The 17,249-nt window shown below is 49.3% G+C and overlaps 1 protein-coding gene across 1 annotated transcript in view; it reads left to right on the top strand.

Moving 5' to 3' along the window:
• The window catches only part of BCO1 (beta-carotene oxygenase 1), a 41,173-nt gene extending 26,859 nt beyond the window's left edge, over nt 1-14,314 (top strand). Inside the window, 6 exon segments of the mRNA XM_030299507.1 lie at nt 6,182-6,287; nt 9,518-9,549; nt 9,552-9,614; nt 11,691-11,730; nt 11,733-11,801; nt 14,020-14,314. Coding sequence (XP_030155367.1) covers nt 6,182-6,287; nt 9,518-9,549; nt 9,552-9,614; nt 11,691-11,730; nt 11,733-11,801; nt 14,020-14,249 — 540 coding nt within the window. The 3' untranslated portion in view covers nt 14,250-14,314.
• The last annotated feature ends 2,935 nt before the right edge of the window (nt 14,315-17,249 follow it).

The following is a 17,249-nucleotide window of genomic DNA, read 5'->3' as shown; positions in this document are numbered from 1 at the left end:
GATGCTCCCAGAGGCTACAGAGACTTCTGGCTCCAGAACTCAGTGACTTCACGACTTAATTAATTTAAATGAAAGCAAATCCAATTCACCTCGATTTTGGTGGCTCCTATTACTAAATGCACTGTATGTGCCGGGTACTTTGCTAGGCGTTTTATTTTCCTTGCCTCACTTAATGAGCAAAACAACCTATGGGAGAGGTCCTCATGTTAGCCTCATTTTACAGATGGAGAAACCGAGGCCCAGAGAGGTTCAGGAACATGCCCCAAGTGGCAGAGGCATGATTGGCACCTGCCTGTCTCTCCGTGCATACTCGTAGCTGGTAAAGGTGCAACTCTCCTGCTCTCCCCAACAGGCCTAACACCTGGAAAGAGCCCAGACGGGTCCCCCTCTGCAGGCCTGGGAAATGGGAGACACTCCGACAGAAGGCCCAGGGAGCCTCCTCCCACCTCACTGCCGGGCTCCAATCAGTCAGTGGGGCCTGCATGTGCACGCAGGTTTCTCTGGTCCCGGAGTCGGGGTTCTTTCCTGTCTTGTCGGCATTTCCCCATCTGCCGTCATTGGTTTATCTCTGTCTTGATTTTCTTTTTTATCACCTCAATTTAACCCTTAAAAAATCGTGTTTTGTTTTAACCATCTCCCTCTTGAGAGGTAACCCGTCGCTAGTCACTGGAAAGAGAGCATCGCTCACTACAAACGGAAGACAAGCCGGGGGGAAGCAGTGGCAATAAAGCAGAGGTCTTACTCTCTGGTCGGATAACCGCGGCTTGCCAAGACTTCACCTCTTTGTTGAGAAGAAAGTCCTAAGAGTACTAGGTGTTAAAGAGCTAATGGCACCTGACTCAGACTCTCCTTGACCCGGTCGGAAAGATCGGGAAGAGAAAAAGGAGTGAACTTTCTCCTCACGGGGTTCAGGGCTGTTGAGTGAGTGGCCACATTCCACGAAGTCGTCACATGGGCTCCTGGCCTCTGCCGTCTCCACTCTGGGCAGCCCCACAGGGCCAAGCAGGGCCAGTCTTGGTGTCCTGGTTCCGGGAAGCAGTGGTGGGAGGTGGTGTCACAGAGCACACAGGTGCACATCCCGAGGCCCGGCCCTGCCTCACGCCGACCTCAGCCTGGGGATGAAACCTGGACAGGAAACACTCCCTCCCACTGCCCACACACCGAGGATTTTATAGCCTTTTATCGTGCTTGAAAAATGATTTGCTTCCTTGGAACCAAGCTAAGAAGTTCAGCATGTAGATTTTGAAAAGCCACCGTGTGAACCATCTACTGCTTTGAAACCAGCAAAGAAGAGTGAGCCCTGGGAAGGGTAGCTCTGCCACGCTTTTTAATTGCTATTTATTGTCCCTTAAAAAGGCTCCTTGCTTCACTTTCAAGTTGCCCTGCCTGCGTATTGAAATCGGAAAGTTGAGCACATGCCCATGGCAGACATGTCCCGGTCTGGCAGCTCCAATTCCGTTCTACCCAAAGGCTTATTAGGACGGACCGAAGGAGATATCACCTGCCTCCGGCACCCTTCAGTCTGGGGCCATTGCTCATGGCTGTCCCCCTGCCTGAAACCCTGTCCTACTCGGATCAGGCCTCAGCTCCTGACTTGGCTGCAGGTTGGACTCACCTGGGGGTTCTGAGACCACACTGGGCGACCCCGGTGTAGACCAGTGAAGGCAGAACCTCTGGGTGGAGGTGGAGGACCTGGAAGGGGGGGGGGGGGCGGGAGGGCGTGGTCTCAGCCCACAGAGGCTTTCAATTTGCAACCAGGGAGAACCAACCTCGTCTGGCAAATTCCTGTTGGCCCTACAGGTGTCAGGGTCATTGCTCCCCTCAGAGGACCTCGTACGTGCCAATGCACTTGCAGCTCCTGCTGAACCCTTGTCCCCGGCAAGGAGCTTGTTCAGTCACCGGACCCGTGAAGCTCTGAGAGCCAGAGCCCGTCCTCCCTGTCAGCTGATTGTCCCACGCACGTCACAGGGCCTGGCCCTTGGAGGGTCCTCGTTACGCTTTTAACCACTTTTAACTCAATGAACGCATGATGTGCGGATGAGAAATGGAGTGGGTCTCTGAAAGGAACGCGGGTCTGTTCTTTAACATTGGGAACATTTCCCAAGTGGCAAGTGCTCTCCACAGAGAATGGGCAAGAGTGAGGTATACTTAAAAGTCTGGGATGTCCCGGCTGCCCCAGATTCTCTTGCGTTTGGGCCAGCTGGGGTTAGAGGAAGGTGGGCCCCTTGGCACGGTGCCTGTTTTTGTAGGGCGGTGCAGGGGTTGTCCCAGCGGGGCCGGGCTGGGAGGGGCGTGGGCGCGCACAGACAGCTCTGTGGCCGCCCTGCGCGTCCGGCGGGGCTCCGGGGGGCTGCCTCCAGGGGGGTTCGTGAGCACTAGCCTTCCCTTCCGACAGCTATCCTTGCATAAGCCGCCACCGTGGGAGGAGGCGTTGTGGACCTACAAGGGGTGGCTTCCACTCCTGGCTCAGTAGTTTGGGTTTTTGTCTTGATCCTAAATGTGAAAACAAAGACCCCCCCCCCCGCTCCCCCACCTCAAAAGCTGCCATTTATTGAGAGCTCATTATCTTCCAGGACCTGTGTTAGATGTCATTTTTGCTTTAGACCCCGGCAAGAGGGGCCCCTGCTCTGGCCTGGGCATTTGGGGGGCCCTAATCCAGACTTTCTCTGGCAGTGTCCCTCCTTCACAGAGTGGGGGGTTCTTCGGGCCAAGGGGCCATGTGCCCACCCAGCCAGGTGCCTTCCCCTTCCCCAGCCACGAACCAGCTACCTGGGATCCGTGAATTCCCTCCCCCAAAAGCCCCAACACTGCTTCCAGCACCTGCCTCTGTCTTCCTAAAGGCAGGCCGTGCCCCTCGTGTACAGGCCTCAGACCCACAAGGTGGCCAGAATTTGGCTCTTGGCTTCGGTCGTGCTGGCTGGGGCTTCTGTGCAGCGGGAAGAAAGGGGGACAGGGACAAAGAACCCGGGCCCAGAGGCTGGCCCTTGTCTGCCACCCTATTCTGGCTCAGAACTCAAGGAGTCCTAGAATTCCAAATTCACACATCCTTCCAGACCAGCACTGTGCAAGAGTCCACTGCGGCTATGACACATTCTCTGTCTATCTGAGGCAGTAGCCACGAGACACGTGTGCCATTGAAATGTGCCTTGTGCAGCTGAGGAAGAGGATGTGTAATTGTTCTTAAGTTTAAGTAAAATGTAAATAGCCACATGTGGTTAGCGGTTGCCCTATCGGACAGCGCACTTCTGCGTTATGAAGGTCTGTGTATCGAGGAGGGGGAGAAAATGGTATTTCATGTAACAGTTTGCTCAACGCATTTAGACATAGGGTACGTGGGTCTCCACTCTACTTGTTGGTCTTGAAAATTTGTGGAACTGTTAAATGCTTTGCAAGCCTCTCATCTAATCAGTAGGACGCCCCTCTGAGTTGCTTGCTATCCCCATGACTACGGATGAGAGAGAAAGTAACTTGCCCAATATTGCAGAAACATCCGTGGGATTTTGAGCTGGGATTTGCATGCGTGTCTCTCTGGCTCCAAGTTACTAACTACAATGTGCCTGGCCCTGGCCCAGGTGTTTCATCACCAGGTGTTTAATTGTAACTAGTCTTCAGCTGCAGGTCAAAGCAACCCTCACTTGTGCTCAACCACCCCATTCAAAAGTTACGAATCGCCCCCATATTTTACAAACTACGGAACAGCCTCAGGGAGGCCTGGGGGCTGAGGGTGGGGGGGGGGGCTGCTCAAGTTCACACAGAAAGCCAGAGAGCCAGATTTCACACACAGGGCTTCTGACCCCCAAAGCCAGTGTTTCGGGGGATTACCGAGATGGCTGCTTCGCACAGAGTTGCCTCGAGTTGGGGGATTTCAAAACAAACCTGTAGGATTTTGTTGAATTTGGGCTGGAAAGGCTGTTTCTTCCCAAAGCAAAAAGCAGCTGAGGTCACGTTGGTGACTGCTATGTGGAAAAATTCAGTTTATCCCTCAACCAGTCTGACCAGTTTCAGGCCAGAATTATAAGTCTCTGCAGACCGACTCCCCGAGACACAAGCCCAGGGCATGCACAACAGGCCTGTTGCTGTCGGGTGACGACAAGGCACCAGGCAGAGCCTCTGCCGATTTGTGGCTGGATGCAGGAGGAGGCATTCCAGAACTTCAGTTTACAAGACAGCACCGAGGTGCTGGGTGCCGGGTGGGACTTTTTCACGCATTTCATCTCCTTGAATTCCTGCAGCCACCCTGTGAAGCACATGTTTTGCACCTTGACAGTGGAAGGAAAGCTTACTGAGTTTAGGCATCCACTCCGTTCATCCAGCAGTTCCTTCCTGGGAGCTGTGCCTTGGCGACATTGCGGATTGAGTGGTCAAGGGAGGGGATGTTTTGAGCAGAGACCTGCAGGATGGGAAGGGACTGGCCTCAGGGCCTTTGTACCTGCTTTGCCCTACTGCCTTCAGTGCTCTTGCTTTGGAGCGCAAGACTTGCAGTGTGAAGGGCCCAAACTCTTCTTCCCTCTGTGGCCTTGGACAAATCACCTTCCTTCTCCGGGCCTGCTTCCTCTTCTGTAAGTTGAAGGGTTGAACTAAGCAAATCTCAAAGGGCCCCTGCAGCCCGGCTGCTATAGGGTGCAGTACCTTAGCATCCCCTTCCCGGCAAAAAGCTGCCTGTCACTCAAACAGGTTTCATTTAATTATAAAATCCATTTTGGAAAATTTGGGAAGTAGAGAAGTTTAAATGAGGAGAAGTCAGCCATAACAATAACTCTTGCCCTGTAGACCTCCATGAAGGCAGGGACTGCGTCTTTGCTTCTCCTCCATCGTCTGACCTGCACTCACCCCCAGTGGTATAGTGAGTAACATAATAACAACAATGGTAATAATAAAACAATGATGGTGTTATCAGCTTGCAACTAGCATTTATTTAGCACTGACTGTTAACCAGACCCTCCTGTAAACCGTTTTCAGGGATTATTTTATTCAACCTGCACAATAACTTAGAGACACATATACACTCTTTATATACGCTCTTTACACATATACACATCTGCTGTACCTCACTATAAAGATGAGGCAGCGGCTTCCCAGGTACTAAGTAACTTGCTCAAGTGCCCATAGCTCCTACGTAGGGAAATGGGGAGTAGTAGAAGCTCAATAAAGAATCGATTGTTTTCAATCCCTCTCCTGGATTACAAACACGACGGGTAAGACCCTAAACAAAGTCTGATTGTAAGTTGAGACCAAGGAATGTCCTTGGTCGATCTTTGACTCCCAAGTAATGATGATTGCCTGTTCGTTTTCATTTCAGCAGTGGTTTTCATAGGAGAAGGTCCTGAAAATACAGGGAAGTGTAGAAAAAGGAAGTCCCCATAATTCCACTGCCTGCTGTCTTGTTAGTATTTGGTGTATTTCCCCCAGGCTCTTTTCAGTGTCATTTTTTTTTTTTTGACCTCATTGAGCTCACGCTGCGTATACAATTTACTCTGCTGCAGTTCTCAGTACTCTCTCATGAGCATTTCCCATGTTATTATGAACTCTTTATAAACATCCTTTTAATGACTGATGCAGCCTTGTACAGGTGAATCACCTAGTATTTAAAAAGTGAGAACCTACTAGCACATTAGTTTTACCTGTGAAAGGTAATGTAGCCCAGAGTAGTAGAAAAGAGCCAGGAGTTTAGGGACCCTCATCCCACCACCTACCAGCTACACCCTCTCAGAGAATGAGAATAATATTGATAATACAGGGGCGCCTGGGTGGCTCAGTCGGTTAAGCGTCAAATTCTTTTTATTTTTTTTTTTTTCCAACGTTTATTTATTTTTGGGACAGAGAGAGACAGAGCATGAACGGGGGAGGGGCAGAGAGAGAGGGAGACACAGAATCGGAAACAGGCTCCAGGCTCTGAGCCATCAGCCCAGAGCCCGACACGGGGCTCGAACTCCCGGACCGCGAGATCGTGACCTGGCTGAAGTCGGACGCTTAACCGACTGCGCCACCCAGACGCCCCAGCACTTTTTTTTTTTTTAATGCTATGAGTTTATTTATTTACTTTGAGAGAGAGAAGGAGAGAGGATGAGAGAAAATCCCAAGCAGGCTCCCCTAAACCACTTTGTTAAACATACACAGTATAGCACTTGTTTGCTCCGGGTAACAAGTGGTCGCTTTTTTTCTTGAAAACTGATTCTTTCAGAATGCAGAAGTGGGATCAAATGTAGTCAAACTGGCATCCACAACGGCAAGAGCCCTGAAGGAAAAAGATGACCGAGTCTACTGCCAGCCGGAGCTGCTTTATGAAGGTAAAATGCCTCCCTCCCGGATGCTCAGGGAAGGAGCAGGACCTCAGGAATCCCCCGAGGCCTCTCAGTACCTCCTTCTGATGCCGAAGAGCTGTGCGTGGTCACGGGGCAAACGGAAAGGCTTTTGGGCTGCCCCGGTAGAAAGCATCTGGGGACAGTTCTCTTTCGCATATCTTCAAACGCCTCCCAGGAGGGCCCTGGGGGTGGGGGTGCTCATTGGATGATTTCACAGCTGGCCTCTGTAAATGCTCCAATTTGTCAAAGGCTGACTTACTGAAGAGGGACAGCTTGTTTTTGCGTTTCTGCTTGTACCCCTTGAAAATACCCTGCGGGGGGCGCCTGGGTGGCGCAGTCGGTTAAGCGTCCGACTTCAGCCAGGTCACGATCTCGCGGTCCGGGAGTTCGAGCCCCGCGTCAGGCTGATGGCTCAGAGCCTGGAGCCTGTTTCCGATTCTGTGTCTCCCTCTCTCTCTGCCCCTCCCCCGTTCATGCTCTGTCTCTCTCTGTCCCAAAAATAAATAAACGTTGAAAAAAAAAATTAAAAAAAAAAAAAAAAGAAAATACCCTGCGGGACAGGGGCCATCAGCCCCCTTTTATGGAGGAGAAAATGGCTCAGAGAGGCTGGGCTCGGCACAGCGTGTAAACCGCTCCCATAAAAGTCGTACCCGTAAGGGCAGGTCTTCTCAACCTGGGCACCCCTGACAATGGGGGCCATCCTGGGCGCTAGGATGTAGAGCAGCATCCCTGGCCTTGACCCACCAGATACCGTAGCACCCTGCACCCTGAATTGGCGCGACCAAAAACTGTCCAGACATCGCCAACGTCCCTGGGGGCACCATCACCCTGACTGAGAACCGCTGCCCTAGGAGCCTATGAGGCAGGGACCGTGTTCCTGTGCTCAGTGTATCACCAGCACGTGACAAAAGTGTGACTTACAGGGGGAGGACTGTGCTCAACACGGGCAAGGAACGAGGGTGCTAGAGGGTGGCAGGGCGCGGTTCTGCCTTGCTCTCCACGTCAGCTGCCCCCTACCGGGTTCAGGCATCTGGAGGGACACCGTGCTGGGGACTTTGTTAGGATGACCCCAGCTTTGCCCATAAGAACCCCTGCTGTAAACGGCATCTTGTGGATGCTTGAACAGGCTCTGTGTGGGGCCCCCACCGCTGGGAGTCATCTTTAGAAGTGAATGTATAGATCTTGGCCCCAATTCTTAAGGCATTAACCCCCATCTCTGCTCCCCCGCCACATGGCATGGGCAGACGGAGGCTTAAAACGTTCTGGGTGTTTTGCATCTGAGAAGAGAATTCTCGCTTATTGTGGCAAACTTGGGCATGCTGAGAAGCATGGCAATAGACAGCTCCCTCGTAATCCCTCCGTCCATGGCAACCCTTTGGAAATCCCCATTGTCTTTCTGTCGGGTGTGGGTTCCTTGGCATATGCCAGCCCTCTTCTAGGGCTCCCCAGACATCGCCTCATCTCACCCCAACAGTCTCATCCTGTTGTCCTTGACGTTACATGAGTTCGCGTCCGTGAAGCGCTTCACCGAGAACCTGGCCCCTAGTGAGAGTCCAGCACAAGTAGAAGTTACCAGAATAATCCTGGGAGGCAGGTGTTGGCACGTGTTATTCTTGTTTTAGAGCTGAGGATGGCAAAGGTGAGGATAATTCAGTAACCTGCCCACAGATAGGCAGCAGAGTCAGGATCTGAACCCAGGTCTCTCAGACTCCAAAGCCCTTACCCTCTGGATCTATAGTTTTACAAAATGCATACCATACCATCCACAATATTTAGAAATGGCTTCTTCCGTTTAATGGACATAGCCTGAGAACTTCCCTACATCCTGAAGATTCTTCAAGAGCGTGGCTTCAATAGCCTCACGGAATTCGCAGGGATGAATCATATTTTACATAACCAAGTCATTTACAGGGTGGAGATTGGGGGGGCGGGGTGCGATCCTAGACCAGGTTGAGGCCCAGGAGCACCACGGGAAGTCTGGGGCCAACTGTGGGCATCTTTTTCCGATTTCTGTATGTGGGTGGTCCCTCTTCACATTCACCAGGACATCTCTTGGAACTCTCCTGACTACTTGCCTGTGGGACTGGACATCTTCCCACCTCTCCCAGCCATGCAGGGGCACGAGAGCCTGATAACTGATGCTCCCCGCCTGCGTCCTCTTTTCCCAGACATTATATTTTCACCAGCAGTTGGCTCCAGCTGCCTGGGATATTTCATACAAAGGGGACTTTCATCCCAGCACTTAGAGATTCAAGGGCTCCTGGTGGCTCAGTCGGTTAAGTGACTTCAGCTCAGGTCATGATCTCATGGTTTGTGGGTTCGAACCCTGCATTGGGCTCTGTGATGACAGCTCAGAGCCTGGAGCCTGCTTTGGATTCTGTGTCTCCTTCTCTCTGCCCCTCCCCTGCTTACACTCTGTGTGTCTCTCTCTTCCTCTCATAAATAAACATTAAACTTAGAGATTCAACCTGACACACCAGACATGTATGTATGCATGTACACTGACAAAATTTTCACGTCTTTTTGATTACAAAAGTAATAGGTACAACAAAAAATTCATGAAACATGAAACCCATAGGTATACACTATAAAACATAAACTACAAGGAAGTCCTAACCCCAGCAGTGCTTCTGAACCTTTTCTTTTGTAACATAGTGGAGATAATTCTATAACCAGCCTTTTACACTTTATCTTATGATATGGACACTTTCCCGTATTATTAAAATTCTTTGTAAACATTAGTTTTATGTATGTTATTACGTGAATTCACCAGATTTGTTTAACTATTCCCCATTGAGACTCCTTTCCACGGTTTCAGGGGTTTTTCTTTTTGGTCTACACCCCCACACATGTGCATGCACGCGAGTATTTTTTTTTTTTTTTTGAAGAGCTTTAAAAAAAAATTGCAGTGGCCTCTGATTTTAATCATGCAATTCTCTCTGATTTCTATCTTGGATAATTAAAGATGCTTATACACTTAAAAAACTAGGTCTGTCTTACCTTGCTCCGGAACCTTCTAATAGAGCCAGAGTAATTATCAGAGGTTCCCTCCCCCTGCTCTGCTACCAACCTTGATCTAATCCAGGGCCTGAAGCAAGTTCAGGGATCCTGGATAGGGAGCCATTTTTGTGGAAAGGATGCCCAGCCTGGCATGAAGGGTAGATGTTCCCAGCCCGCGGTGATGGGGACTTCATCAGCCGTGTCCTTCTCTCCAGGCTTAGAGCTGCCTCGGATCAATTATGCTCACAAACGGGAAGCCCCTACCGCTATGTCTTTGCGGCCGAAGTTCACTGGAGTCCCATCCCAACCAAGGTACCAATCCCCGTGTGATTTGGGCTGGTGCTCCCAACAATGATCGTGTCCACCTGCAAAGCTGAACTCTAGGATCTCAGACTGGGTGACCTTGATCAGAAAAGGGAGGTCTTTTTGGGGACAGAGGGCAGATCAGAGAGTGAGGTCAGTGGGACAAAATACAGGGAAGCAATGATAGGGCCAGCCAGGGAGGGAGCCATACCTGAGGGGCTGAAGCTCAGGAAGGAGGTCACGGCTATGGTTCATCCATTGATTTCTTTATTTAGCATGTTTATTGAGCACCAACCATGTGCTACACCATGCAGGCACTGAGGAAAAGGAAGTGAACAGGGGGATCCCAGCCTCTGCCTTCAAGGAACTCACCCTCTCGAGCAGAGGGCTGAAACTCGGACATTTATTTTGTTTTTTAAACTACGATTTGTTGAACAATTACTGTATCCCAGGGACTATACTCAGTGTTATACACGCATCACTTGTCTTTAACGTCTTCATTTTTTAATAATAAAATGGAATACCTTTTTTAAAAAAATGCAAACAGTGCAAAAATGTACAGAGCAAACAATTAAGGTTCACACACACACACCCCTAGCCACTCCCCACTTGTCCCACACCCTGAGGGGAAACAGGTCTGTTACAGATTAAGAGAAGTCCAGGGACTTGCACTTTTTTTTTTTTTTTTTAACATTTATTCAGTTTTGAGAGACAGAGAGAGACAGGGAATGAGCAGGGGGAGACAGAGAGGGAGACACACAATCTGAAGCAGGCTCCAGGCTCTGAGCTGTCAGCACAGAGCCCAACACGGGGCTCAAACTCACAAACTGCGAGATCATGACCTGAGCTGAAGTTGGAGGCTTAACTGACCAAGCCACCCAGGCGCCCCTCAAACTTCACTGTTGGTTTTTTTTTCACATTTTATTTTATTTTATTTTATTTTATTTATTTTATTTTATTTTATTTATTATTTTTAAGTAAAAGTTTTTACTATTTTTTTTTTTAATTTTGTTTTTCAACGTTTATTATTTTTGGGACAGAGAGAGCAGAGCATGAACGGGGGAGGGGCAGAGAGAGAGGAGACACAGAATCGGAAACAGGCTCCAGGCTCTGAGCCATCAGCCCAGAGGCCTGACGCGGGGCTCGAACTCCCGGACCGCGAGATCGTGACCTGGCTGAAGTCGGACACTTAACCGACTGCGCCACCCAGGCGCCCCAGTTTTTACTATTTTTTAAAAATTTACATCCAGATTAGCATATAGTGCAACAATGATTTCAGGAGTAGATTCCCTAATGCCCCTTACCCATTTAGCCCATCCACCCTGTCACAATCCCTCCAGGAACCCTCTGTTTGTTCTCCATATTTAAGAGTCTCTCATGTTTTGTCTCTCCCTGTTTTTATATTATTTTTGCTTCCCTTCCCTTGTGTTCATCTGTTCTGTGTCTTAAAGTCCCCATATGAGTGACGTCATATGATATTTGTCTTTCTCTGACTAATTTCACTTAGCATAATACCCTCTAGTTCCATCCACATAGTTGCAAATGGCAAGATTTCATTCTTTTTGATTGCCGAGTAATACTCCATTGTATGCATGTGTGTGTGTGTATATATGTATGTGTGTATATATATATATCACATCTTCTTTATCCATTCATCCATCAGTGGACATGTGGACATTTGGGCTCTTTCCATACTTTGGCTATTGTTGATTAGGGACTTGCACTTTTAAAAACAACAAAAGGATAGTATTATCCTTTAAATGTTTGCATTGAGTTCACTAGTTTATTTAACACACACACAAAAGTCGCAAGGTTAGCGTCAAACACCAGATAAATTAGGATTTTTATTTTTAGAAGAATTCAGTGCATAGTGTTAGCATATGGTTTGGCGAGGATCTCTGCTTACAGGTGGAGGAGGAAGCTAGCTGCTTTCGTGTCTGCTGTTACACGACCCAGGTAGATGTCATTTGTAGCCTCCACTCGAGGGGCCTATCCTCTCTGTGGGAATTGTTGCTGGTGTGTTTCAGGGGAAGACCGTGCTCTCTAATAATTTGCTCACATGTCTCTCCCTCTTTGGGTATACAGATCCTGAAATACGACATTCTCACAAAGTCATCCTTAAAATGGGACAGGAGCACTGCTGGCCAGCAGAACCCCTGTTTGTCCCCATGCCAGGTGCCAAGGACGAGGATGACGGTAAGACTCCAGGAAGGGGAGCCCGCTTGCTGCATTCTGCTTGTGATCACCCCTCAGTCAGAGACGTCATTTGGAGGCAGTGACCCTCCCTCCGCATCCCCCACATCACACTGCCACTGGAGCCAGGCTTTGAAGCCCGGGTCCTTCTTTTTTTTTTTTTTTTTTTTTTTAATTTTTTTTTCAACGTTTTTTTATTTATTTTTGGGACAGAGAGAGACAGAGCATGAACGGGGGCGGGGCGAGAGAGAGCAGGGAGACACAGAATCGGAAACAGGCTCCAGGCTCTGAGCCGTCAGCCCAGAGCCCGACGCGGGGCTCGAACTCACGGACCGCGAGATCGTGACCTGGCTGAAGTCGGACGCTTAACCGACTGCGCCACCCAGGCGCCCCAAAGCCCGGGTCCTTCTGAGTCCAAAGCTGTGAGTTAGGGAGTCCCTCTAAACACCCTCACTGCTGACACCAACTGCAAGTTCAGGGGTCCCCCAGTCCCTGGTTTCGATAGAAGGAATCACAGAAACACACCGGAAAACTGTTAGGGTTGTGGGTTGTCACAGTGAAAGGATGCAGACTGAAAGAAAAGAGGCTCATGGGACAGAATCCAGGAGATTTCCATTCGTGGAGTGTCTGGTTGTCCCAGGAGGTCATGGCCCACCCCAGCTCCAACAGTATCTATGGAATATCACTGACCGAGGCAACTCACCCAAGCCTTGGGGTCAGAGCTTTTTAGGTGCCTGGTCGTGTGCACATGGTTGGTTGGCTGTGTGGTTGATCCTTAGCCTTCAGCCCCTCTGGAGGTCAAGATGACGTCCAAATTGCTTTGCTAGGATAGATCATCAGACTGGCCCCAGGTAAATAAAGATATTCTTAGGAGGCAGGACATTACAGGGGCTTAGAGGTCACCTCCCAGGAGGAAAGGTCAGACCTCCCTTTGTGGGACATTAAATTTTTTACTACACAAAGCCCACTTCCTTTCCACTTGAGAATTCATTGCAGTGGCTGGGACACAATTCTTAACCATCTCTAAGCGTGTACCTTTTGTACGGAGCACCGGTAAATGCGCATTTGTGGCCCACCTCTCTTTTGTAGATTTCCACATGACCAAATGGTCTTTTCCCTCCTTGATTCAGTCTTTGCCCAGAATCCTCTGCACACACTTCTGGGGATGCCAAGGCGGGGTCAACTAGGACCACGGGTGGGCTGTCCACACCTGCAGGGGAGGGCGAGCTGCCCACTGGGCCTGCCAGCTGCTTCCCTGAGGTGGGGAGTGGTTTTCTGCCTGGGCTGTGTCTTCTACTAATCATGCATGGCATGGCGCACCAGGCAGGGGGCCCCAGGTGCTGTCATCTCTGAGGTGGGGGATTGTTCGTAGCACATCCTGCTGAGGCTGGGCCTCCCACTGGCTGGGCCAGTGCTCCCCCTACATTCTCTGGTGAGCAGGGAGTGGCATTGTGTTCATTCCACCAAAGGAGAGGCTGCGAAAATGATGTGATTTACCTACAGCCACACACCCGTACCTACCAAGTTAGGATTTTAATCCACGCCAATCTAACTTGGACTATGCTCAACCACCCTGAAGCCCAGAAGGCTTTGGGAGGACTCACGAACGCTTGTTGTAAGTTTATGTGCATTCTTTCATTAATCCTACCTCCCTTGAGAGTGAATACTTAGAATATTTCCATTTATGTTTTTTACAGAGGGGAAGGCGGAGGCTACTAGTGTGCTGCTTTGGGCATGAAGTCCATTGGGCTCATTCAAATGCCATTGAGTGCAGCTAGTCTGAGTCTAGCTAGGTGCCATGTATTCGCTTCAATGCAGCCTCGAAACTAATCCTCTGTGATCAGGCTTTCTAAACAGTAGTCCGATAGCCATTCTTCAGTGCACACAATATTTTACAAAATGCTTTCACGATTCACCACGCAAGAGATCGTCCCAGCAGCCCTGCAAGGGTAGTGAGAATCAACCTTACTCTGCAGATGAGCAGAGTAAGGGTCGGAGAGGTCAAGGACCTGGCCCCCAGCAGGGCTGGAGCCAGGTATTCTGGTTCCTCATTCCTAGTTGCCTCCTGCTCACACAGAACATCACATCTGCCTTCCTTTTGTTTTGATTACGTCCTTACCTTCAAAGAGGACGGGGAGATACAGCTGAGAAATTTATCCCTCCAGCTGCAGGAAGTTCAAGTCTGCACTTCCACAAAACGTCTCTTTTTGTTTCCCCAAAGGAATTATCTTATCAGCCATCGTCTCTACCGATCCCCAAAAGCTTCCTTTTCTGCTCGTTCTGGATGCCAAAAGTTTCACAGAACTGGCTCGTGCGTCCATTGACGCAGAGGTGCACCTGGATCTCCACGGGTTATTCATCCCGGACGCAGACGGGGACGCGAGGGAGCAGGCCCCTTCCCAGGAACAGCCGGACAGGGTTCCAGACTGCCATGTGGCCCCATGGACCTGAGTGGGTTGGGCCTGTGGGCTCACTTCCTCTCTGGGTGAAGGGGGATCCTTCATTTCCTTTTGACCTTATGCTTTGTGCGGTGGCTTTGAGACAAAGGTATGGAAACAGTGTCTTTTCTTTCGTCTTATTTTGGCCCCAAAACCATTGTTTGAAAGTGGATCAAATATGTATTGATTAGCTTAAGCATTTCCAAGAAAGCCCTTTTCCTTTCTTATAAAACCATGCCCAGAAATTGTATTAAGGCACATAATCATCCTTCTTAGAATGAGCAACCACTGATGTACCAGAGAAGAGGCAGGTAACTATTTGTCATTGCTGCTTCCTCCTGCCCCTCGTCTCCCTCTTTCCAGTAGACTAGACTGTGCATCTGGGAGATCTAGATTTCTCAACCATGCGTTGTTAGTAAAATCTGTGGCCAGGAAGGCATATTGCCTTGTGGTCATTCCATGCAAGGCATGGCATAATGTAAAATAATGAAAGTGTTAAAGTCTGTTCCAACCTTATTTAATTTTTACGTGGCTTCTTTTCTCTGAAGTTCTTCTAAGGCAATAAAATAGAGTGCAGTTCGTAGCCAGCCAGATGCCCCAGTACAACAGATGGGGACAGCAGATTGGTGTGGCAGTCCCCTTTGCAGGAGAGGGTTAAGGAGCTGGATGGTGACCCAACTGGCCATGGCCAAGGGGCTAGAATCCAGGACCAAGGCCCAGGCCAGGGCTGGCATGAGGAGTTCTTGCCTAATGCTGAGAACCAGGGCAGGGAGCCCTGCAAGTGTTTGTAGGGGAGAGAAGGCTCCCCAAGCTTAATGTGCTGCCGGGATAGACCAGGTGTTTGGGTAGAGATGGAAGGAGGTTGGTAGTAGGGATGATGGAAGCTTGGAACACGCCAAGAAGGGTCCCACGTGAGTACTGGGAACCCCATGGACATTTGAGTCTCACCTTTATAGTCCAGTGGGTTTGTGGTATAGAGACCCAAAGGCAGGCAAGATAATCCCCAAGGACCCATGTCATAGGGTCAGAGAAGCTGGGATTCCACCCTTACTCTGCACCTGCCTCCTCTCCTAAATCTGGATTTCACTCAGTCACCAGTAGAGATTCAGTGACATGTATTGAGACAGGAAGGAATGAATCTCTGGTGACATTGCATGGAATACCCCAGAGCGGGCAGAGCTCTGAAGGATGGTCTGGACTTTTACCCTGCAAAACACCATGAGGCCATACTTAGCTCCCACTGAAATGCAGGGGTCCATCAGGTCTGGGGGTTGGGTTTTGTTTTGGGGGTGTTTTTTGGACATTTTTATTTAAATAATTGAAGATTCATGTACGCGTGTAAGAAATAATACAAAAGAGATCCCTCGTGGACTTTACCCATTTTTTCCAATGGTAACATTATAGTATAGTTATCACAACCAGGATATGACATTGATTCAGTCCACAGATCTTTTTCAGATCCCCCCAGTTTTATTTGTATTCGTTGGTGTGCGTGCTTAGTTCTACGCAATTTTATCATGCGTGTAGATTCCTTATTCCACCACCATGATCAAGATACAAATGGCACATCAACACAGGATTCCGTGGGGTGCTTTCTTATCACTATACCTACCTGTCTCCCACCATGACCTTCCCCCATCCCTCACCCATGGCAACCACCATTTCTAAAATTTTATCATTTGAAAACTGCTATATCAATGGAATCACCAGTATTAACTGCTGGGGATTGACTCTTCTCCACAGAATTGCTTGCAGATTCATCCACATTGTTCTATGTTGGGTGTGTTTTGTTCACTACTGTATCCTCGGCACCTAGAACACTGCCTGGTGCCTCACAGGCTCTCAATAATAAATATTGGTTGGGTGATTGCACGAGTGAATTCCTTCAACACACAGATTGTTGGTCGATAATGTATCAACAAGAAACGGATATTTTCCTAATGTTCTCCAGCTCCTTAACCCTCTCCTGCCTACAGTTCACATGGACCCCAATGACGACACACAGGTTCCTGCCCTGCCATCCCTGACCCCCTCCTCTCTCTCTTTCCCTGTTGGTTCCTCAGATCCCCCCACCACCCCAGTCTTTCCATTTCACCCTCAGCTCATGGATCCCATTAAACAGAAACGTGACCCCTGGAGATGGCAGAATGAAGGCCATCTACGCTTCCTTTGGAGATCCCAGCACCTCCAGCCTTCATGAGATGGGCTGGGAGGAAATGCCAGCCATGGTGGCCTGAGACCAGTACGACTGAGGTCTGCATTCAGATGGCACGAACGGAAAAGAGTCGACAGATGTGACACTCACCTACTCATTATTCTACTTCACATATTTGAGAAGAGGGTGGAATTAAAAAGCGCTTCCCCACCCCCACTCTGCTCAATGCCAATTGCCAAACAGTATCCAGACCTACTCACGAAAAAGGGTGCAGTTCTGCAGGGAAGAAAAATATGTCCGTGGTTTGTTTACCTTGTTCAAGATGACAGGTGAGATACCAGACTGATGAGGAAGGCTGGCGCACCAAATCTTTTTTCCCCCCAGTTCAAAACATCACAGGTCAGTGGCAGGATACCCGATTATCTTGACCCTTAACTCCATGTGTTTCATACACAGGCCAGGGTAATTAGCTCAAAATGTCACAGGAGCTAAGATGCACGCGCCTTTCTTGAAGGCGCCACAAGGCGGTCCGTCTTATCCTCTGAGCCTTCCTTGTTATGCTTCATGTGGGTGTAACGCATGACCAGGAAGTTTACAGGAACAATCAATCACTCAGATTTGTTTGTTGCTTTGATAAGCCACAGCATTTCACAAGTGCCCTGAGATGTGTCGGGTACTGGGTAAGCCCTCAGATGTTGGCAGACCCACTGACCTTTTCCTTCAAAGGTTTTTCTACTTTGATTCCAATTCAGGAATAAGCTCGGTGTATACTTGGACGAATCCACTCACGAGAAATCTTCGTGCTTTCGTGCTACATCCGCGTTACTGGTTCACACTCATTTCCTCCCAACCAAAGTT

Source organism: Lynx canadensis, chromosome E2, assembly GCF_007474595.2.
Source record: "Lynx canadensis isolate LIC74 chromosome E2, mLynCan4.pri.v2, whole genome shotgun sequence".
Lineage (NCBI taxonomy): Eukaryota > Metazoa > Chordata > Mammalia > Carnivora > Felidae > Lynx > Lynx canadensis.
This window is presented reverse-complemented; position numbering and strand designations above follow the sequence as displayed.